Raw genomic sequence first — 24,048 nt, 5'->3', positions numbered from 1 at the left:
GCCATGCATGCGGCTTTCTAAATTCCCTTGTACATGAGGTCACTTTTGAACACTCTGATGTCCTAAAGAAACACTCTCCCTTATGTGAACACTGCCATGTCTTGATTACCATTCCTTCGAAGTAATTTTTGAAACCTCCAAGTGTGAGTCCTCCAACTTGGTTCTTTTTCAAGATTGTTTTGCCTATTTGAGATCACTTGCAGTTCTACATGAATTTTAGGATTAACTTTCTCATTTCTGCAGAAATAGGCCAATGGGATTTTGATAGGGATTGCATTTAAATTGCAGGTCACAGTAGGTAGTATCGCTATGGTAAGCAGACATGTGATGGGGATGACAGAAGATCATGTTGCTCTCTGTCCCACAGCCCTAGGACTCCTCAGAAGGGTGACAAAGGGACAGACTAACATTTCTGTATACCACTGACTGGGTCTGTGTAGTTCCCTGATTGGTAGAATGAGATGGAAAGTTATTTGCCTGGTTGATTTGAAAACATTTATTTTTTAAAAAGATTTTATTTATTTATTTGACAGAGAGAGATCACAAGTAAGCAGAACAGCAGGCAGAGAGAGAGGGGGAAGCAGGCCCCCCGCTGAGCAGAGAGCCCAATGCAGGGCTCCATCCCAGGACCCTGATATCATGACCTGAGCCGAAGGCAGAGGCTTAACCCACTGAGCCACCCAGGTGCCCCTGAAAACATGTAAAATAAACATTTTGTCCTTGTTCATACTGAGGACACATAATCAGACTTCCATACAGGTGTGTACGGATTCATCCAAAACTCTCAGTAGCCTCCATCTCTGAGGTGAGTGATGGGCAAAGGTGGGGTCTGGCAGCTTTCTCCTGCCAGAGCTTTTGCAAGGGAGAGCCCTGGGCACTCAGAATAGGAACAGCACTCGAAACATGTCTGAGCTGGAGGAAAAGCAAATACCAAGACCCGGAGTTAGGCACCAACTTGCTCTCCTGAGTCATCTGCTGGCAGCAGCCTCTGCAGGAAGGCTTGGGAGCTCGAGGGTCTAGTGAGGAGGAAGCAGGTCCGTAAGGCGATGCTGTCAACAAAAGGCTGGGGGGAGCTTCCTATATTGAAAAAAAGTACAGAAATTAAACTGTTGGGGTGGGGGTCTATCCACACCCAGCCCCTGCAATGTAACAGACACACACTCACGGAGTGGGAGTCTGGGGCATCCTTAGTCCTCAGGGAGATAGGTTCCCCTTAACCTGAAAAAGAGCTTTCTTCAGTTAGAGGGGTCCGAGGCTGGGTGGTCCGCAGGGCTAGATGTGCCTGACTGGAGGCCAGAAGACACTTGGCAGGATGCGGTTGGGGGATTCAAGGATGGGAGGGCTCTTGGAGCAGATGCCAACCTTGATGGTCCCTCCCAGCGCGGTGAGGGGGCTGGACACTGGCTGCAGGGCTGCCACGGGCCTTTGTGGACTTGATGTCCTGCAGGTTCCTCAGGAAGCTTCACCAGGGACCAGAACGGCCATCGGACCCAGTCAGGTGGCCACCTGAGCTGTCTTGGCAAGGTACCCGGATGCACTGTGCTAGCGCCCCGATACGGTGGAACTGAGGAACAGGCTCCAGGGCTGTGGGGCAGCCAAGCCGGCAGGGGAGGCGCCCGCTGTGCAGACAGCACCTCCCCAGTTTCCCTTTCTGTGGTTTCCCACCCCACATCCGGCATGTTCAGCGGGACCCACAAGGCAATAAATCACCTCAAGTCTTAGAGTGAGGAAGTGATTTCCCCAGCAGTTCCCATTCCAGGTGTCTAACTTTATTAAGGAGAGAGTTCTTACTTGCGCGCCGGTATGGCTAACTCCCCGCGACATCCCTTAACCTCCCTTTGTACAGAGAGCAAAGCCTCAGGCTCAGACTCTCCAGGCACAGTACCAAACTGCAATTTCATAACATCGTTATGAACATGGTTCATTTTTACAGTTACATTCTATTTATATCAAGTAACTTTTAAAAAATCAACTAGGTTTAAAGAGTGAGTTAATTTTAAAAATACTAGCTGATGGGGGGGGGCGCCTGGATGGCTCAGATGGTTAAGCCTCTGCCTTCAGCTCAGGTCATGATCCCAGGGTCCTGGGACCGAGCCCTATGTCAGGCTAGTCTGTTTCTCCCTCTGCTTGTGTTCTCTCATTCTGTCAAATAAATAAACAAAATCTTAAAAAAAAAAAGGGGGGGGGATTTCACAGTATAAGAAGTACAGAGGTCTGGCAAAAATCATGAGTGTGCTATCCTAACAACACAACTCTGGGCAACATTGTTCTAGAATAAGGGCTTCGGGCTCAGTCACTTTCCATCTCAAGTTTTTGTGCTTTCTGGGTTTTGTCTGTTCCCTCTGGTTGCTGCTGTTTCCTCACAAAGATTATTTTTGAAGGATCTCTGACCTTATTTTAGTTGACTGACAGGAAAGAGACTTATTTTTATTTTTACCTGGGTTAGGACAAGAAAAACAGAATTCCCTAGAGGTTAGGTACAACCCTAAGGTACAACCGGCAAAGGAAAACTATAGGTTTGGAGTGAAGTGAAAAACCAGGCGTAGAATGTTCCAGTACAGTGGAGAGTGCATCTCCCTTCCCCCCAGGCTCCCAAATATAAGTCTGCAGATTCAATTTAAAAGGTCACCTTACAGTGGAAAAGTAAAAGGGAGAAAGCTATAATTTGTAAGAAATGTTTATTTTTTTTTTTTACAAAAAGTTATAAAATTTAAATAGTTGATTAAAGTTTAAAAAAATCTTGTATAAAAATTAAAGGATTTAAAAGATTTCTGGATCTCTTGACTTTAAGCCCAATATTCTTTCCACAATGACCCTACCTTTCTCATAGAGCCTACATTTCAGGTTTTTGTTTAGAAAACACAATCTGAGGTTGTTTTTAAGCAATCGGCACTCCAAGTGCTGGGAGCTCTGGCTGAGGCAGCAGGGGGCGCTCAGGCAGGACAGAGCACCCCACAGAGAGCCACACCCCGGCTGGGCCCTTCTCCCAGGGCTCCCCGAACAGGGCCCGGGAGGTGAGCCAGGGGTCTCCCTTGCCCCACAGGGCCCCCAGTCTCTCCAGGAGAATGCCGATCGGCCCGCGCTGGGCACTTCTTCCCATGGCCAGCCACACCCTTGGCTTCACTCCGCCTTAATTCTGGTCAGTTCCCATCTTCCTTCTCCACAGAGTTTCAGAACCAAGGAGTGATACTGCAAGAGGCCAGCACAGATGCAGATGAGGCTGTGCTGGCCGCACAACAGAAGGCCGTCCCTCCCCTGCCCTCTCCACACCCCGGCTCCCCATTTTGAAGGGCCCCAGGCCCTGCCCAGACCCAGCCTTTGGGCTCTTCCTCCTCCTCAGGCCACTTCCAGGAGCTTGGGTACCTTCTCGAGGCTACGGCGATGCCCCACACTGATGAACGTCATGCCCAGCTGCTGGCCGACGCGGTAGAGCTCGCCCTCCACCTCCTCGGTCAGGGCACTGGTGGCTTCATCAAGCACTGAGGGCAGAATCCGGCAGGAAGAGATCAGCCCTTGGCCCACCTCTGCTGCTTCTCCCACCCCGCTCACCTCCGGCTGGGACCCAGGGCGAGGCTGGCTGAAAGCTGCTCTGGCTCCCAGGAGCCCTGGCACGGGAAGAGAGTGCGGCGGAAGAGCAGAGGGCGAGGCCCCATCCCCTTCCCAGGGGACGAAACCCCCCAGCTTCCCAGGGTCCACGCCAGCATAGCCTAGAACCTCGCAGGCCAGCGCTTCTCAGCTCCCCCAAGGACAAGGACATCAGCCCCTGAAGAAGTTCACACCTGTCGCCCCTCTGCCAGGCACAGCTGGGGGTGCTGCCCACTTATTACGGCAGAGGCTGAGGAGCGTAAGAACGCAAGCCTTCCAGGCCGGCTCCAGCTGCTGCCATGGCAGAATGCTCGAGAACTGGTGGTGTGACCCATCCACAGCTGTACTGGGGACGCCAACCTTGCCGCCACAGGGGCAGAGCCCTGCCACCCTCCCATGCAGGGACAGAGGTGGCTGGCCATGCACAGGGGGCTCTCCAACACGTCTGAATGCCCCGGCAGTGACACACATACACACACACAGAGGCACACAATACTGGGCGTGTGCTTTTCCCGGGCACACCTCACCTGCATACTTGGGCTGTAGGTAGAAGAGCCGGGCAAAGGAGAGCCTCTGCATCTCTCCTGGGGACAGAACGTCGTACCTGAGGAACAGGAAGAAGACCCCCAGAGGAAGGAGGCCGGACCTGGCTCTTGCACAGAATGGGTCTAAGCAAGAAGAGGTTCTTGGGCAGAGAGGCTGGCCCCGGGACAGACGGACATCCCCCTCCCCTTTCAACCACAGGCCAGCCGCGCCGCCCGCGGGAGGTGAGGCCAAAACACTGCTCCCGAGGGCGTGAACATGCCCCTAACGGGCCAAGAAATACCCAGAACCCACTGTGCTGGGGGAGCTGGCTCTGGAGCACCCCGACTCCCTTCTTACCAGTTCCAATCGACCTGCTGGTCCAGACCCTCTGTCCTCGTCACCAGACTGGACTGTAACACACCCAGAGGGAACGCTGCCCGTGAGAGGGCCCACCCCAGCTCCGTCATCCCACCACACACGCCCCGGAGACAGCAAGGGCCCTGTGGCGCACACGCCGTGGCAGGGGCTGTGGGAGCAAGCAGCCCCCCAGAGAGAGGACGATCCCATCAACTATACTGTCTACATCTGCTGGAGCAGGATGACAAGAGAAAGCAGACTTCATCTTATTAACATTTTAAACCTCAATACAGGGTTGCCTGGGTGGCTCAGTCATTAAGCGTCTGCTTCGGCTTAGGTCATGATCCCAGGGTCCTGGGATCAAGCCCGCATCGGGCTCCTACTCAGTGGGAAGCCTGCTTCTCCCTTTCCTACTCCCCTTGCTTGTGTTCGCTCTCCCCCTGTTTCTCTGTCAAATAAAATCTTTTAATAAATAAATAAATAATTAAACTCAATATAGACAACGCACCCCCCGTTGCCTGTCCCTGGCCAACTGCTCCTATCACCACTTTCTACTCCCACTCCCACGGTCCAGGCTCAAACCGTCAGTGCTGGGCCCCGGGCACTACGCCGGCTCTGCTGGACCAGCTCTTGTGGTCAGTGCTACCAGGTGGGTCTGGCCTCGAGGTCCCTGCCTGCACTCACCAGGCCTGCCAACTCCAAGAACCTCAGGATCCGCTCATCATCAGTAGAACCTGCCAAACAGAGAAGCTTCTTCAAGAAGTCAGCTCCCTCTGGGCAGCCAGAAGAGACATCATGGAAGGGGGCAGGGGTGGGGACACCAGAATCTGGGCTAAGGCTCCGCAGGGTGAGGGTTACAGCCCCTAATACATAAGGGAAGGGCCAGGCGAAGGAAGAAGTCCCTTCCCTCCTCAAGTGCGTGTCTCTTCTCAAGGAGGGGAAGACAGAACAAGACGAGGTCAGGGTACAGCTCCCAAACAGTAAACACTTGAAGGAGGAGAAAACAACCTGAAACCAGCAGCCTTGCTGGAGCCTCTGCCAAAAGGCATCAGCGAGGCCCCAGCCAGGCAGAGCAGGGACGATTTAAATGGGAGAAGGCGCCCAGGGAGGGCCGGCTCACCCGAGTCTGGGTAGATTTCCTTCAGCGGGTAGATCACCTGATAAAACAAAACCGCACAGGCCTAAGATGAGGGCCTGTGAGAGGGGGCTGCTGTACACAGCCTATCCTCCCCCGGCAACAGCCTCAGCAACTGCCAGGGGCCAGGCGCCTCTCCACCTGAGGATGGGGAGCGACACCCACGCCAAGGGCCAGCGGGGGAGTCTGGGGCAGCAGACAGCGGGGCAGGGTCACTGCAACCTTCAGATGTGTGTCTGAGGGGAAAGAGTCTGTGAGCCTCCGAAGGCCACGGCCTCCAGAATCCAGCATGGCGGTCAACAAATGTATGTGATATTTGGTTTCGGCCCCCACAGACTAACCTGCCCCCAGGAGCTGCTCTAACTACGGGGGCCCAATCCTCAGGGAGGAATAAAGCGTTCTTAGAACCAGGGAGTTCCTGGGCAGGAGCCGTTCAATGCCCCACCTTCTGCCCTATAACTTTCTAGAGCTGAGACCTGTCACACTGCCAGAAGTCTCCATTAGGGTGGAGGTAGGAGTGGCCCCAGGCTGACCTGTTCCCGAAGGGTCCCGTCAGTGAAGAATGGCTTTTGTGGCAGGAACAGCACCCCATGGGGTCCGAAGTCCGTCAGCATCTGCACCGAGCCTGCAGAACCCACAGAAACCTCCACTCTGAGATCTCCCAGAGAAAGTAACTGTCTCTCATTTCCTTTCCCTAACAAAAAGGCCTGGATTTTGGGGTGCCTGGGTGGCTCAGTTGTTAAGCATCTGTCTTCAGCTCAGGTCACGGTCCCAGGGTCCTGGGATCGAGCCCCACATCAGGCTCCCTGCTCAGCGAGAAGCCTGCTTCTCCCTCTCCTACTCCCCCTGCTTGTGTTCCCTCTCTTCCTGTCTCTGTCAAATAAATAAAATCTTTAAAAAAAAAAAAAAAGAAAAAAAAAGGCCTAGAGGTCTATACACACGCAGCGCACACATACACCCGCATCCCACCAGGCCAAGGCTGGCTCTCACCCCTTGTGCTTGCCCAGAGGCCGCCGAGAACCCGGAGCAAGGAGGTCTTGCCCGTGCCCGTGTTGCCCCTGATGAGCAGGCTCTGCCCCTCGGAGATCTTCAGGCTCAGATCCTTGATTAAGGGCTTGTTAGAGGCCGGGGCGCAGATGGAGACCCGCTCAAGGAGGAAAGCTGTGTCCGCTGGCTCTGCGACTGGCCACTCCGGGGCCCTGCGGTCAGAAGACAAGGGGAGAGAAGTAGTCAGTCCTGCAGAGGGCAGGGTCTTCTCCTTGAGGGGGGGGCTTCACCTCTGGACAGAGGAGTTGTTATGGGCTAAACTGTGTTCTCAAAATCACGGGCTGAAGTCTCAACCCCCAGTACCCCAGAACATAACTGCAGCTGAAGAGAAGGTATTAAACAAATGATTACGTTAAAGTGAGGCCATCAGGGTAGAGCTCTAATCCAATATGCTGACGGCCTTCTAAGAAGAGACACACCAGGCATGCTCGTGCAGAGAAAGTGCCAGAAAAGGACACAGCGGAAAGACAGGAGAGAGGCCTCAGGAGAAACCAACCCAACCAGCACCTTGATCTTGGACTTGCAGCATCCAGAACTGTGAGAAAATAAATGTCTTGTGTGAGCCACCCAGCTTGGGGAATCTTGCTACGGCAGCCCGGGCACACGAACACAGAAGGAGGGCTGAGGGCGCCTAGTCTGTGCCAGGCTGCACAAAGCCCCGCCACGACTGATCTTAATCCGCTTTAACACCCATGGATCACAAACAACATCCCCACTTGGCAGATGAAGAAACCAAGTCAGGCGGCTAAGTAACTCACTCGGGGTCACGGAGCTGAAACTCTAGCTTTAACCCTGGGGGGTTTGCACAGCGCGTGTGACCAGTGGCTACGACAGGACGGGCGTGGTGGTCGTAAAGGGACCTGGAGTTTGGCTCTGCACAGACGCCCCTCTCCCCCGGAGAACAGCACCTCCGGTGTCACTGCGCCACCTCCTCAGCCCCAGGCCCACAGCCACAGGAAGGCTGAATTCTAAACGGGGGCAAGAGTTCAGACTTTAGTCCCTCAGAAGGCAGTTGCGTGTAGGCCCTGGAACTCAGGCTGTTTCCGTTTTTTAAAGCTCACTTGGTGGCCACTGTCCAAACACTTTCCATGGACTGTGACAGTTATGCCTCACAATCACCTGAGAGGAAGGTTCCATTACTGTTCCCCTCACAGAGATGAAGAAACTGAGACACAGAACAGCTGAGTAATTAGTGAGCAAGAAAGTGAGGACACGAAACAACCTTCAGTGCCCAGGAAGGTCAGAAACCTCACAATGCATCAAGGAGGCACAAGTAGAGGGGCGCCTGGGTGGCTCAGTCAGTTGAGCGTCTGCCTTCGGCTCGGGTCATGATCTCAGGGTCCTGGGATCGAGCCCCCCATCGGGCTCCCTGCTCACCAAGCCTGCTTCTCCCTCTGCCTCTGCCACTCCCCTCCACTCATGTTCTCTCTCTATATATATCAAATAAATAAATAAATACAATCTCAAAAAAAAAAGAAAGAAAGGAGACACAAGATACATGTGGAGGTGAGCGAGGCCTGGGGAACAGAGAACAGGCAGGCCCGGAGGAAAGGGGCAGGCGGCAGGGCTCAGTGGGAGGGAGACCACTCAGATTTCTGTTTTGTCATCTCGTGCCCAGGCAGGAGCGTGCGCCGGGCTTCCCGCAGCTGGAGGAAGGCGTAAATGACCACAACAGATGCCAGAACAGCCCCACTGCCTGCAGACACCACAGCGTGACTGTCACCACACAGACACGCCTGGCAAGGGCTCCGCCGCCCGGCCAGGGAAGGGCAGGACTTCAGGCCGAAGCCAAGCTGGGCACACGCACCATGGCACCGCCCTGCCCGCCTGGCGCCCACCTGTCTGTGTCCCACTCGCTCTCGTCCGGGATCTCGCCAGCCCGCGACCTCAGGGACATGTCCAGCAGGGTCTCCTGAAGCTCCCCGATCCTGGACAAGTGAAAACCCGAGGTGGGTCTGGGGGCCCAGGGGAATGCGGTCTTCCTTCCCTCACATCCTCTGGCACATGGCCTTTCTGTCCCTTCTCTCATTCAGCTCTTCCTCCCAGGGGCGCCCGCTCTGCTCAGGACGCAGCCTCACCTGTGTGTGTAACCAGCCACATCGGAGAGCGTGCTGGAGAGGTCGATGAGCCCGCTGAAGCAGCTGATGAGGTAAATGCACACGAAGGCGTTCTGTACAGCACAGCGAGCCGTGAGCACCGGCCTGGACACCGAGGCCCCGGACGCTGGGCAGAGGGGACGGCGTGAGGGGTGCCCGGGAGGGAGCCTCACCTTGCTGACCAGAGTGCTGAGCTCCGTGGGGCTCAGGTCTCCGTAGACCCCACTGAAAATAGGGATGGCGATCACAACATAACTCAGGATGCTGCCCAGATAGTCGAAGGTGTTGACGCCGACTGCAGGGGACAGAAACACCGAGGTTAGAGACCCGGGAACCACTTATGCACTCTGAGGGAAGACGCCACCAGACAGGACCAAGCTAGTCCCTGAGGCCTCGTTCTCCCGAGGACGCTCCTGGCAAAGGCAGTGGCTCCCCGTGGTTAATCCCTTCATGCCAGCAAACTGCTTAGTGCAGAGAGAAAGCGGGGGAAGGGAAGGCTATCCCGTTCCTGGGGTTCCTGCCTCCCCGGGCTCTGTCCACCTACTGTACAGCCAGAGCTCCTTGGACATCAGCTCCCGCTGGGTCTGAAGGAGTCTCTGCAGCCTGCGGTCTGTCCTCATGTGCTCCACATGCCCAGCCCTGACGAGGAAGGCTGGGATGTCGATGGGGCCCGCAAAGCCTCATCCAGGCTCGGGGGGACCCTCCGGCCCTCACCACACTCTCCTCTGGGGACCAAGCCCATCCAAGTGGTCTTCATCTCAGACCCTTTCTGCCACGAGCCTCCATTCACTGCTTTACTTCCTCAGCACAGTATTGTCTGGGGAAAGAACATGAACTCTAGACTGGGCAGGCCCGGCTCAAACCCTGGCTCTGGCCAACTGCCAGCTGGGTGACACTGATTAGTGCCTTAAGCCTCGGAGTCTCAGTGTCTTGTTCTGTAAAATGGGGCTGATCATACCTACAAAATAAGTTAGAGAATTTCTTTTTTTAAGATTTTATTTATTTATTTGACAGAGATCACAAGTAGGCAGGGAGGAGGAAGCAGGCTCCCTGCTGAGCAGGAGCCCGATGCGGGGCTCGATCCCAGGACCCTGGGATCATGACCTGAGCTGAAGGCAGAGGCTTTAACCCACTGAGCCACCCACGTGCCCCAGTTAGAGAATTTCTAAGTAGAAAGTTCCAGACAGAAGAGGGGCCCTTAGTAAGTAACAGCTGTTGTTACTCAGCAGCTACACCCGGTGCAGTTGCTCGGTGGCAGGCTCTGTGCTGGTTAGCCAGTGAGATAAACAAAGGGATGAAACAGTTCCTGTCCCTGAGCTACCAGGTTGGGGGACAGGCAGAAGCACTGCATTCTGTACCTGGCACCTGGAAAATGCCAGAGGGACAGAGAAGCCACAGAAGAACCCATCTGGACTCCAAGAGTCAACCTGCTTTCCCCAGAGCCCAGAACTTCATGAGAGGCTGCAAAAATCCAAAAGCACTTGGCACAGCCCCAGCCCGACGGCAACACAACCAAAGCCCACCTCAGAGTCTTAGTATGCTTGGCGCCCCCAAGTGGCGGCAGCTGCAAACTGCAGCAAAGACAGACCAGGGCAAAGGTCCCAGGGCTATTAGCTCCAGGTGATCCAACAGCCGCTTCCACTCTGGGGCCTAACGATGACTCCAGAGGCCTCACAGAAGGCAGGGCCCTGGGACCTACCCTGACACCCTGAGGGAAGGAATGAGATTTCACAAGGCTGCTGTTAGATCAGATACTTCGTTCTGCTTGGACAGTGTTAGTGGGGAGCGAGTCTCCTGATCTCCTGAGGCCTCCTTTCCCTCCCATCCTGCAGAGACAAAGGAGCAGTCTTTGAGACTCTGACTGGCCATCAGGCACTGGCAGAAAGCCGTTTTACAGAAGGAAAAGTGAGGCAGAGGCAATGCCTTATAGTCATCACCAGGACAGGAAGCATTCACTCGTTTCATTCTTGGAACAAATTTACGCCCCCTCCTGGGCCACTAGAAGGAACAAGCAGCTTCAGAAGCAAATCCCTGGATCTAAGGATGAGGCAGACAAGGACAGGGAGAGACACGGGGTGGGGGTCACAGCCAAGTGCAAGGATGCTCAGCCCCACGGCTCTGGGACGGTGGGAGGGCCGGACAACGGGTCCTTCCTTTCCTGTCATCTCCACTATCAGCTCCGATGCGGCAGAAGGAAACCCGACTCACCTGAAAAAGGCAGCAGGCTCAGCGTTCACCCGGATCTGCATGTGCTTGAACCTGGGCAGGCCAAAGGGAAACGTGTGCTGGTGACGGGCAGTGCTGGCCCCTCTCCTTTCGGAGGCCTGGACCACGACCTCCAGACCTGACTCCACCTCGAAAAGGCCCAGCCCTTCCCCGAGCTGTCGCAGGGCTGGAATCCCAGGGCCTGGGTGGGGTGGCAGGAGCTGTGCAGACAGGGGAACGCCTCACCTCCCCCGAGGACAGGTGCATTCCTGCCCACACCACCTCCTCCCAGGGCCCAACCTGAAGCAGGAGGCCAACAAGCACAGCGCAGGCGCTGGATCTATTGGCTGAGCCACGACAGGGAGATTGAAACAGAAGCACAGGAGAAGGCCAAGGGACGATAATAGCCAACCAGACACAGTTCTATCTCACCTAGAATCTCAGTAATGCTCCTCACAATCCCCTCTGTGGACAGTAGTACAATCCCCATTTTAAAGACGGGAAAACTAAAGTTAGTGAGGTTCAAGACCTCACCCAAGAGCACATGCCTAGCGATGAGCGCGGGCTGGGATTCGAATGAGGCAATTTTACTCCAGACCCCCATTCCTTAACCATGATGCTCAACCCAGAAACCTCAAGCAAGGGGAACATACCTAAAATCCCCCTCCAGCTTCTCCTGCTGCACCAGCTGTGCCACGATGGGCCCCATCAACATTTTGTTCACCAGGGTTCCCAGGATGAAATACCCGAAGATGCTCACAGGCCCGAGCCAGCCCGTGCTGGAAGGCAGAGAGGGGAGCGTGGGGGTGTCACACACGGTCGCAGGCCTCAGCCCTGATTCCTGTTCACTTTCAAGCAGTCCTCGTCCAATTTCAGGCAGCAGTCCTGTGGGACCTCTGCTCCTGTATGGGGGCAGCTGGCACCTGGTCTAGGTTGTCAGGGTCCCAGAACCCCTGTGACACTGAAATGCCCCATGTCCAAAGGGAGGGGAGCGGCCTGAGCACAGGACAGAGGAAGCCTTCCTGGGCTGCAGGTGGGAGGAAGAGAGACCAGCCTCTTCTGGACCCTGACCTGGGGGAGGGGAGTGGGTGGGTGAGGGACCTGGGGCCGGGTGCGGGGGAGAAACATCTGGCCGGGGTGGTGCAGGGGCGAGGGGAGAGGCTTCACCTTTGGAAGCACTGGTAGGTGTAGTAGATGAGAGTGAAGGGGGAGATGAGGAGCTTGCTCGCCATGCTGCTGAGCTGCCGGCAGAAGCGTTCCACGTCCTGGCTGATGCGCTGGTCCCTGCACACAACACAGAGCAACTGGACCGGCAGCGGGGCGGGGGGCGGCGAGAGCGGAGAGGTTACCTCTTACTCTGACCTTGCCTTTCGGTGCTGTTAGCTACGACCCCAGGGGGAGATGGACTCAGACAAGCACTGGTTTTCCTACAGGCACTAAGGCCTTCAGGAGCTTTAAACAACCCTGAAGAGTTGTTTCTTGGGGCACCTCAGTTTACCCTCAGGAAAAGTAGCAAATGAAAGGGCCAGTACCCAGGGGTCCCAAGCCTGTTCTGAGTAGCACCCGAGAAAGACCGGAGTTAAAGAGCAGAGTTTCTGGATGAGCAGGAAAGCCGTCCCTCTCTCCAGCTCCTCCCAATCTCTTCTGCGAGCCTGGGTCTGCCCCCCGGTTTAGCTATCTGGCTGCAGAAGCTTCATAGGGGTTGAGTCATGGAGGAGCCCAGAAGAGAAAGATAAGAGGCAACAGGAATCCCCAGCATCTTTGCGGCAAAGCTCAGCTTAAGCTGACGAAAGGTCACGCCAGGCAAAAAAGGGCCTAGGGGTGGTGAGTGGAGAGGGAATGTCTGTGAGGAGAGACTCCCTTGTGTCCCACTGCACCACGGCACCACAGGGGCCACACTGACTCCCATTTCCAATGAGAGTCATGACCTTGGACAAGTCATTTGCATTTTCTGGCCCTCGGTTTCCTCGCCTGTAAAACACCCAGCGCTGACTGACACCGGGACACTCGCCACATGCCAGGCGCTGCGCAGGTGCACTGCGTGAATATCCTTTGAGGTATTCTTGAGATAGGAACCATCATCCCCATTTTCCAGAAAGGGAAACTGAGGCTCCATGAACGGAGGCCTATCAACCGGGAGGTGAAAGAATGAAGGTCTGAGTCTTACACTGAGCCCAGGGCAGCAATAATTTTGTACTGCTGCAAATCCAAGGGCTGGTTTGCTAGCAAGGACACTTTCTTTGGAGAGAAACCCGCAGCAGAGGTTGGGAAGCGCAGGATATAAAATGGACAAAAGGGAGCCGTCCTATCTTTTAATTCCCTATTCTCAGCCCTGCAGCTGCTCGGGGGTGCCTCCATCCGGCTGTAGGCCCCTTGAGATCATCCCCTATGGTGCTTATCAACATTTGCGGAGACCTGGGGATGATCTCAAGGGGCCTGTGGCAGGAACTCTCCAGGGCCGAACCAGACCCACAGAACCCTGCGGAGGGCCCGGAGGCCGGAGAGGGGCGCCTACGGGTTATCGACGTCATCCCGCAGCACGTTGAGGGTGTAGTACACGCGGCCTCGGAAGTAGAAGCGGTGAAGGTGCTCGGTGAGGTCCTTCCTCCAGCTCACGTACAGCAGGTTGCAGGTGAACTGGTCAAAGCTCTTCAGCTGCGCAGTGGGGGAAGCGAGAGGAAGTGAGAGAGCAGGAGGGACGGCTTCTGCTCATCTCAGCGAGGAGCCCAGGGCTCACTAAGAGAGCATCTGCCGGCTGGCCCCGGCCCATCCCGATTAGTCTCTGTCCACTCAGCACTTCTGCAGTGTTAAAGTGTCAAGTCAGGGGATTCTCCCCTCCCCCCTCCGGCCCATGCTCTTTCCTTCACCAAGCACAGGCCTCTGGCCCCTTTCAATTGTACGGTCTCATCCTGAGAGCCAGTGAGCTTCTGGAAATTGGGGATGATATCTTTTGTTTTTTTTTTTAAAGATTTTATTTATTTATTTGACAGACAGAGATCACAAGTAGGCAGAGAGGCAGGCGGGGCAGGGGGCAGGCTCTTGCCAAGCAGTGAGCCCGATGCAGGACTCGATCCCAGGACCCTGAGATCATGACCTGAGCCGAAGGCAGAGGCTTAACCCACTGAGCCACCCAGGCGCCCCGGGGATGATATCTTCTATGTCATCTATGTTCTCACTTTTCTTTTCCCCAAAACTTGGAAGGGAGCTCTGTATACTTAGGGATTCACTGCCAGAAGACCCAGCCAGACTGTCTAAGTGTGATGAGAAGGGGCTTCCCCGAGAAAACAGGCAGCACAGGCAGACAGAGCATCAGGCTCGAGTCCAAGCGGAGACCTGACTCCTCGTTCAGCACTGATGAAGCGCCTACATGCTAAGTCTGAGGCAATGACAATGAGCTCAGCCTAGCAAGGAAACAATTACAGGGTGTGAGGAGTGTTACAGCAGAGGCTAACTCCAAGTATTAGCGAAGCAGAGAAGAGGGCAGGTGGAGGAGCCCGGGAGAAGGTGAAGGAGGACTGGAAGGAGGTGACGACAGCAGAACCTGGACAAGTGAGCAGGCATTAACCGCGTGAATGAGGGTGGGGACGGAGGCCATGTTGCAGGAAAGCAGCGGGTGCCGAGGCTGGGAGGTATGACACAGCGCCAGGCTGAACCACGGCCTCGGCCCCATGGAGAAGCAATAGCCCCCTGGCTGCTGATCCTAGTTTTCAAATGCTCAGAGTTCCCTGAAGCAAGAATAATGGGACTGGAAGGGACAAGGTCATTTCTGCTAAATGCTGACCAGAACGTCATGGCCTAGTCCTGGGAGCTTGAAACATCCCAGGAATTGGGCCCAACAGCAAGATCAATGCCCTGCACAGGGTTTTGACCTTTAGTTCCCAGAAAGGGAGGGAACACACCCCACAGCCTGCTTCCTGCTTCCTGGTGGCTAAGTCCGAGTCGGCATCGTGCTCATGCTAGGTTGGAGAGGAAGACAAACGCAGGGAGAAGACCTTACCATGGAGTTGAGAACGATGAGCACCACAGCCAGGAAGGTCAGGCTCTTAAACCCATCCAAGTCTTTGTTTCCCAGGACCCCATAGTACTGACTGGGGATCAAGCCGACCTGGTAGATCACCAGTTGTTCTGGGGTGGGGAGAGGGGTTCGAAGTCAGTGACGAAGGGGGAGAAAATGAAGAGAGAGGCTTCCCCTTGAGTCCTCGCCTTATGAACTCCCCAGAAAGAAGGGATCCCAAACCAGGGCTGCCCTACCCTGATAGCCTGGGCTCGCTCACTCACTCAGTAGGGTGACGCACAACAGGGTCAGGAACATCAAGGCATTCTGTGATGACCAGGAGGGAAACAAAACCTTCTGTATTTGTAGGAACCGCTGGAGAAACTGCAGATCTAACCTGGGCCTGAAGAAGAGATGCGGGAGAAGCTGAGTGAGCCTTATGAGGGCAGTGAAGCCTTAGAGAGCAGTTAGCAGGTTGACCTACATCATTCTGGGGAGGGATCCAGCCCGTGCAGGATGCATGGCCTCCCGATGCTGAAGGCGGTAGGCCTGGAACAGACCCGGGAGAGAAGGGAATTTCTCTAAGCTGGTAAATGCTGTAAACGGTCATTTACCAAAAATCGACAGCAAAGAAGCATAGTTAATGAAGAAACTTTAGCCACATCCTCTTTATGGTCACAAATAGGACGAGAAAGCCCATCAAGGATTTTAAGGTCCTGGCTGAATCAATAAAGCAAGAAAAATAAATGAGGTAAAAGAATTAAAAGGGGAGAGATTAAATTGTCTTTATTTGCAGATAATGTGATCATTTACACAGCGAACAGCAGATCAATAGACAAAGGATGGGAATAAAAGGAGTTCAGCCAGATATAAGGTTAACATAACAAATATCAATAGTGTTCTATATCAACAATAACCAACTTGAAAATACAAAGAAAATAAGATGATTAAAACAATGGTAAAATATCCAGGAATTAACTTTTAAAAATAATTTGCAAGACATTTTTTTAAGTAGGCCCCCACACCCACCATGGAGCCCAACGTGGGGCTTGAGCTCACAATCCTGAGATCAAGGGCCAGAGGCTTAACCCACTGAGCCAACCGGGTGCCCCACATTTTTTTTTAAGATTTTACTTTTAGGGGCCTTGGATGGCTAAGTCAGCTAAGCCTCCAACTCTTGATTTCAGCTCAGGTCATGAGATCCATCGATCTATCTATATATTTAGTATATGTATATTTTAAAGGTTTTATGTATTTATGAGAGAGAGTGAAAGAACAAGTGAGGGGATGGGCAGAGGGAGAGGCAGACTCCTCGTGCCCAGCAGGGGGCCTGACACAGGCTCTCTCCACCCATGATGCGGTTCGAACTCACAACCCCGAGATCCAGAGTTGCTAGCTCTACTGACTGAGCCAGCCAGTCGGCCCAGGATAACACATTTTAGAAGAAAAACAAAAGTTCTATTATAAGATGCAAAAGAAGACCTAAAAAGACAGAGCTGGCATGACTTAACATTATAAAGACCTCATTTCTAACAAAAATAGTCTATAAGAAAAAAGCAGAGCTTCTCTGAGGAACTTTATATGAAAATATAAAGTCCCATGAGTAGCTGAGGGCAACTGTAAAGAATGGGAAAGGAGGAATCGGAAACACAAACCCTCCATTAGTAAGACAAATCAGGGGCGCCTGGTGGCTCAGTCGGTTGGGCATCCAACTCTTGATTTCAGCTCAGGTCGTGACCTCAGGGTCATGAGACTGAATCCATTGTCAGGCTCCGTGCTGAGCATGGAGCCTGCTTAAGATTCTCTCTCGCCCTTTCCCTCTGCTCCCGACCTCATGTGTGCGCACATGCCCTTCTCTCTCTTTCTCTCCCCCCAAAAAAAGATAAATCATATTGCAGAGCTGTGGTTTAAATACAGAAACAAAAAGACCAAATGGAACAGAGACCAAAAGAAAAAACAGACCTATGTTTACATGGGCACATGAAAGAGGTTATATCACAAGATAGGTGACAGTAATAAGAATAGTTGTCAATACTTATTAAGCACATACTATGTGCCCAGTACTGTTCAACATGTGTTTTACATGTTTTAATTCATTTGGCTGTCACAACCCTAAGAGATGGAGACTATATCCTATTTTATGGATAAGGAACTGAAGCAAAAGAGGTTAAGTAACTTGCCCTGTCACCCACCTTGTAAGTGGGAGCCTCAGGGTTTGGACAAAGGCAGCCTAGCTCCAAGGATCTGAGCTCTTAATGATGCTTCACAGGCTCTCCAATTTTTAATTATTAGTTCATTAGTTTTTGGTTGAAAATGGTGAAGGAAAATTACCTCAAATCACTTAGAAAGATAAAATTTTAAAAACCCAAATGGATTAAAAATCTAAGTGTGAAATTCTATTTAGTTAATAGAAGGAAATGCAGGGGCGCCTGGGTGGCTCAGTGGGTTAAGCCTCTGCCTTTGGCTCAGGTCATGATCTCAGGATCCTGGGATCGAGCCCCGCATCGGGCTCTCTGCTCGGCAGGGAGCCTGCTTCCCTCTCTGTCTCTCTGCCTGCCTCTCTGCCTACTTGTGATCTCACTCTGTCAAATAAATAAATAAAATCTTTAAAATCTAGGGCATATGAAGAATTCCTGCAAGTCAGGAAGACAGGAAATCCACGGAGAGTGGTAAAAGAATACAAACAGGTAATTCAGAAAAGGGGAAACCCAAATGCTTAATACATGAAAACACAACGGGATGCCATCTTACAACTCATCAGACTGATAAAACAGCAGAAAACCGAACAATACCAAACATTCCTGGAATGTGGGGAAGCCAGAACCTTTATGCAATGCTGTTGGGAAGTATAAACTCAAGATGACCTTTCCAGAAAACAATTCCGCAGAATTAGGTACGACCTAGCATCCTACCTTGGGGTGGATAATCCAGAAAAATATTACTCATATTCACAAGGAGACAAGCGCCAGCATATTTGTGGTGGTTAAAAACTGGAAGCAACCTCAGTGTCCATCACTAGGGGAATGTATAAGTAAGTGCGATCCAAAGTACATAGGGTAGTACCAAGCAGCCCTCAGAAACAGAAACTAGATTACTACTGAATGCATGCTCTCAAAAACACAACGTTGAGTAATAAGGTTTTTTTTTTTTAATCACAGCATACTATCATTTATAGGTATTCAAAACCCACAATCTATCTTTCAAGGTAACAGACACGCAAACTTATGTAAACTGGGCTGTACACTCGTGGGAGTCTGAGAACGGGGGAGCAACGGGTTGAGAATAAGGAACGAAGAGAGGAAGACAATGATGTAGAGCACAAGAGGGGCCCTGCGCTGGATCACAGCGTGCCAAATGAGGACGATTAACTCAATTCTGTGCACTTGGAGGTTCTCCGGGGGGGGATGGAAAAGCCAGTTCCAAGGGAGAAGATCCCACAGCCAGAGTGCTGGGGGCGGCCTCGGGTCGCGCGGGAGGCTGGGCGCCCCTTCCCGAGCTCCTCTTTTCGCGGGGGCGGGGGCTCTTCAAGCCACACACCCCCAGGGAAGGCACCCAAGGGCCCGGCTCGCCTCCCCAGCCGCCCTGCTCACCTGGCGCCAGCCCCGGTCGCCGTTCCCGGGACCGCCATGGGACAACTTCCACCCTCCTCCGGAGGACCGCTGCCCCGGACTCCGTTGCGGGAAGAGTCCAAAGAGCACTGGGTTGGCCGAAGAGGGGCGGGCCCACGACGACCACAGAGACGGGCGGCTAGAGAGGAAGGCGCCGGTCTACGAAGCCACTCCCGGAAGCGACCCACCCCTCGAAAAGAACCAGAGAGTGCTGAGTGTTACATTCTGTCGACCCTGCGCCTACAGCGCCCACTGCTGGATCGAGGAGGTTTCCTTTTTGACAAGAACAGCGGAGAAAAATGGGATTATTTTAGGACAAGTATTTCAGATGCGGAATGTAGATGTTTTATACATTCTCCCACAGAAGCCACCGTGATCTTTTACCAACATAAATCAGGCTTCCGGATTGCAGGTAGAATAAAGTCCAAATGTTTCCATGGCATAAGTGATGGCGCCTTTCCCTTAAATTTTCATGGAGTGGCCATTGTTTCCGTCTCAGGGTCTTTGCAAGTGCAGTAGTCTTGGCCGGGAGCTCTTCCATGGATGGCTTGTTCTCAAAATTAGTTCCAGTGTCACCTGGTCGCCCAACCTAGAAGATGCCATCCTGCCCGCATCATTCCCGATTGTATTACACTTTGTTTAAAAATAATCTGCACCCGGCACCTGGGTGGCTCAGTGGGTTAAGCCGCTGCCTTTGGCTCAGGTCATGATCTCAGGGTCCTGGGATCGAGTCCCACATCGGGCTCTCTGCTCAGCAGGGAGCCTGCTTCCCTCTCTCTCTCTCTCTGCCTGCCTCTCCATCTACTTGTGATTTCTCTCTGTCAAATAAATAAATAAAATCTTTAAAAAAAAAAAAAAATAATCTGCACCCAGCGTGAAGCTCGAACTCAGGACCCCAAGATCAAGAGTTGCATGCTGGGGCACCTGGGTGCCTCGTTCGGTTAAGTGTCTGCCTTCGGCCCAGGTTATTATCCCAGGGCCCTGGGATGGAGTCTAGCATCTGGCTCCCTGCTCATCTGGGAGTTGCTTCTCCCTCTCCCTCTGTCCTCCCCCCTGCTCACGCGCCCTGGTGCTCTCTCTCCCTGTCTCAAATAAATAAATAAAATCTTAAAAAAGAAAAGAAAAGAAAAAAGAAAGAGTTGCATGCTCTACCAACCGAGCCAGCCAGGTGTCCCACTTTTATTTTCTCCATGATAATTATCACTGTCTGAATACATCTTGTTTCCTTGCGTATTGTTTGTCTTCCCCTCTGAGAATAAAATTTGAGCAGGGACTCTCTGTCTTGCTCATAGCTGTATTCCCAGTACCTAGAACACTGCAGTATTTCGTAAGTGCTTAGTAAATATTTGTTAAATGTTGGAAAATGCAATGCTTATCATCTGATTACTGTGCCCAAAGGGAGATGGGAAATAATTCGGAGAACAAGCAGCTTGCGAGAAATACCATGTGATTTCACTCATATGTGTAATTTAAGAAACAAAACAAAAGAGCAAAGAAAAAAAAGAGAGAGAGGCAAACCAAAAAACAGGTTCTTAACAATAGAGAACAAACTGATGGTTACTAGAGGGGAGGTGGGTGGGGGTTTGGGTTAAACAGGTGATGGGGATTGATTAAGGCGTGCACTTATCTGTCTGATGAGCAGTAGGTGATGTAGGGAATTGTTGAATCACTGTATTGTACACCTGAAACTAGTATAACACTGTAAACAGGGATGCCTGAGTGACTCAGTTGATTAAGCATCTGCCTTCTGCTCGGGTCATGATCCCAGAGTTATGGGATGGAGTTCCATATCAGGCTCCCTGCCCATCAGGGAGCCTGCTTCTCCCTCTGCCTGCCTTTCCTTGTGCTTGTGCTTGCTCTCTCTCTCCAACAAACAAATAAAATCTTTTAAAGAAAAATAACATTGTAAATAAACGCACACAAAGAAAGAAATCAAGCAGCATGTTCCCCCCCCGCCCCGGGCCCTAAGTTTGAATCTGGATGTACCTCTTCGCCTTCCTTTGATCCTTTTTTTTTTTTTTAAGATTTTATTTATTTAATTGACAGAGATCACAAGTAGGCAGAGAGGCAGGCAGAGAGGAAGGGAAGCAGGCTCCCTGCTGAGCAGAGAGCGCGATGCGGAGCTCAATCCCAGGACCCTGAGATCATGACCTGAGCCGAACCCACTGACCTAACCCACTGAGCCACCCAGGCACCCCTTTTTTAAAAGATTTTAAAAATTTATTTGAGAGAGAGAGCACAAGCAGGGGGCAGGGAGAAGGAGAAGCAGACTCCCCACTGAGCAAGGAGCCTGATGTAGTGCTCAGTCCCACGACCCTGGGATCATGACTTGGGCCAAAGGCAGAGGCTTAACTGACTGAGCCACCCAGGCGCCCCTCTTCCTTCAATTCTTATTAAGTGTCAACTATATGCCAAACACTGAACAAGACAGATGTATCACCTGTCTTCATGGAGCTACCCTCTAGCTGGGAAGGCCAACCTGTTGACAATTAGAGTTGTCTTCATGAAGACAAAGGTACCTACATCAAGTTTTCACAACCATGACAGCATTGACTTTTTGGGCCTGATAATTCTTTGTTGGGGACTCGAGTAGGGAGGCTATTGTGTATTGTAGGATACCGAGTGGAATCCCCAGCTTCCATCCACTGGCTTCCAGCAGCACTCTCCCCGATCCAGCTGTGCAACCACTAATGTCTCCGGACATTGCCAAATATCCCTTGGTGGGTGGGTGTGGGGAGGAACAAATTCCCAGCGTTGCCCAGCCCCCACATTTTGAGAACCCCTGCCCCAGAGCCTCAGTGGGTGCCATCCAACTCAGGATGGGGGAGGGGAGTCCAAACTGTGCAGGAGATAACTGAACATTTCTCAGTGATGGCATGAGCTTAACTTACTCCCAAGTGTGACTTCCAGAGTATGTCTTTGTCACTCTGCAAATCAAATAAACATGTCAGGATGCAATCTCTGAAAAATTAATAAGTCAACCAAAATATTAAGGCAAGCAACCTCACCTGGCTAGGGCAATTCCGGTTTCCAGCTCTTGCCACCTTTTACACTCAGAAGTGTCTTGCTTTTTGGGACGCCTGGGTGGCTCAGTTGGTTAAGCAGCTGCCTTCGGCTCAGGTCATGATCCCAGCGTCTTGGGATCGAGTCCCACATCGGGCTCCTTGCTCGGCAGGGAGCCTGCTTCTCCCTCTGACTCTGCCTGCCACTCTCTCTGCCTGTGCTTGCTCTCCCTCTCTCTCTCTGTCAAATAAATAAATAAAATCTTAAAAAAAAAAAAAAGTGTCTTGCTTTGGAGTATGATGGCATTACTGTCCCAGGGTCCCTCAACACTATGTGTTACTTTAAACTTTTAAAAAGTATTGTTACAATACCTACTGGATTTAAATATGATCTCAACTATGATCTATAGATACAGGTATTTTTATATCTATATGATATAGATATAAATATCTGCATAGGAAAAACTATAATGAAACATAACAAAATGCTATGTGAATCATGTCATTCATTAATATATTAGTTTACATTTCTGGGGCACTTGGGTGGCTCAGTGGGTTAAAGCCTCTGCCTTCGGCTCAGGTCATGGTCTCAGCGTCCTGGGATCGAGCCCCGCATCGGGCTCTCTGCTCGGCGGGGAGCCTGCTTCCCTCCTCTCTCTCTGCCTGCCTCTCTGCCTACTTGTGATCTCTGTCTGTCAAATAAATAAATAAAATCTTTAAAAATATATATATATTAGTTTACATTTCTAAATTATGTACCAGATAATTTCCAACTCTTTAAGCCGCCAGTGGGGATAGTGGAAAACCTGCCAGAATACAATAAAAACAGGGTCCAGGGCCGCATGGCTGGCACAGTCTGTTGAGTCTCCGACTCTTGGTTTCCGCTCAGGTCGCGATCTTAGGGTCATGGGCATGGCACCGCGTGGGGCTCTGTGCTCAGCCCGGAGTCTGCTTGGGATTCTTTCCCTCTGCCTCTCCCCCTCTTCTGCCCCTCCACCCTTAATGTGAGCACACTCACTCTCTCTCTATCTCAAATAAATAAATAAATAAATAAAATCTTTAAAAAAAAAAATCAGGATCCAAATGAAGTCCACACCTGGCATCTTGGGAGACTCTTTTAGTCCACAGGCTCCTCTCCGCCACCTTAGGCAAGCCTCCTAGCCCCTTTCCCTACTTAAATTCTTGTTCCTGCTCTGATCCCGTCCCTACATGGCAGATGAGAATCTGCAAAAATGTCAACGAGATCAACACCTCACTTAACCCTTCAGTACTTCAAAAGGCTCTAGGGCCCCCACCCCCCCACCCCCAAAAAGGCTCTCAGGCCTTGGCCCCACCTGCCACTCCAACTTCTTTAGGGGCCGGGAAACAGCCTTGCTCCCTTCAACTCTTCTGTTAATTTCGACTCTTCCTTCCGTCCCCAGTGCAATGTCTCTTCCCCAGAAGGACCTCCCCTGACCACCCTCTCGAAAGAAAGCCTCCATTATTCCCTCCCGCAGCACTCCATTTTCTCCCCCATAGCATTTCTTGCACACTGTTGTTATATTTTCACCCTGTGTTTACTTCATTACCATCTCTCTCCATAGACTGTCTGTCCCATGAAAGCATAGACCATGTCGGTGTGTGCCATGACTCTGTCTCCATTGTCCCAAAGCACTCAGGAAGGGCACAATAACTATTCGTTGAACAAAGATGAGCTAGTTGACCTCACAGAGCACACAGGTCAGTGTCTCTGCTCATTCTCTCTTCATCTAGGACCGAGCTTCCCCTTTTCTAGCTACTGGACTTCTGGGCTACTTCCTCATTCTCATACACAGACAAGGGGAGAACACATTAGTGAAATAAAACAATGGGATGTAATTTGGCAATAACTACCAAATTTTAGACAATGCAGTGGTTTCATTTCCCAGACTTCTCTTATAAATGTATTTACCCAAGAGCACAAAAGGTTAATCACAAGGGTGTTTCTGCAGCCTGGTAGGTAATAGTCAAGTCTGAGAAGCAACCAGAATGCCTATCAAAGGAGGAGTGGTTAGATAAAGACTATGACTTGGTTGAATACACTTTGCAGCCCTTAACCTGGAGGAGAGCAGTGTCCTCACAGATGGTTAAAAGCAGGGACTTCAGACCCAGGTCCCATGGATTTAAATGCATGTTCCAGGGGCTCCTGGGTGGCTCAGTGGGTTAAAGCCTCTGCCTTTGGCTCAGGTAATGATCCCAGGGTCCTGGGATCAAGCCCCACATCGGGCTCTCTGCTCAGCAGGGAGCCTGCTTCCTCCTCTCTCTCTGCCTGCCTCTCTGCCTACTTGTGATCTCTGTCTGTCAAATAAATAAATAAAATCTTTTAAATAAATAAATAAATAAATGCATGTTCCACCACCTAATATCTGTGTGACCTTGGGAAAGTTGCCTCAGTTTCCTTATCTGTGAAATGGAATGATTGAGGGTTGTTGTGGGGCATAGTAAGTTAGTACATGTGAACTATCTATGTGGCAAT

At 51.9% G+C, this 24,048-nt stretch overlaps 1 protein-coding gene across 4 annotated transcripts; it reads right to left on the bottom strand.

Annotated features, from left to right (window-relative positions):
* Positions 1-2,667: 2,667 nt before the first annotated feature.
* ABCD4 (ATP binding cassette subfamily D member 4) lies at positions 2,668-18,670 on the bottom strand. 4 transcript variants are annotated; one of them, XM_059373752.1, is made up of 19 exons: positions 18,535-18,670; positions 15,229-15,347; positions 14,948-15,075; positions 13,466-13,605; positions 12,118-12,234; positions 11,604-11,729; positions 10,954-11,004; positions 9,290-9,384; positions 8,919-9,040; positions 8,728-8,819; positions 8,488-8,577; positions 6,593-6,801; positions 6,136-6,227; positions 5,588-5,624; positions 5,152-5,201; positions 4,468-4,520; positions 4,113-4,189; positions 3,364-3,479; positions 2,668-3,189 (listed from the first exon to the last, which is right to left on the bottom strand). In XM_059373752.1, exons 1-19 carry the CDS (start codon positions 18,570-18,572, stop codon positions 3,121-3,123), a joined length of 1,821 nt encoding a protein of 606 aa, XP_059229735.1. In that variant the 5' UTR covers positions 18,573-18,670; the 3' UTR covers positions 2,668-3,120. The 4 variants fall into 4 exon arrangements, with proteins under 4 accessions (XP_059229735.1, XP_059229737.1, XP_059229738.1 ...); XM_059373753.1 differs by lacking the exon at positions 2,668-3,189 and having other exon boundaries at positions 3,386-3,479; positions 4,113-4,169; XM_059373754.1 differs by lacking the exons at positions 14,948-15,075; positions 15,229-15,347 and having other exon boundaries at positions 18,535-18,635.
* Positions 18,671-24,048: the final 5,378 nt, after the last annotated feature.

Source organism: Mustela nigripes, chromosome 13 (genome assembly GCF_022355385.1).
Source record: "Mustela nigripes isolate SB6536 chromosome 13, MUSNIG.SB6536, whole genome shotgun sequence".
In the NCBI taxonomy this organism is placed as follows: Eukaryota; Metazoa; Chordata; class Mammalia; order Carnivora; family Mustelidae; genus Mustela; species Mustela nigripes.
Note: the sequence above shows the minus strand (reverse complement) of the source record. Positions and strands in the feature narration are given on the sequence as shown.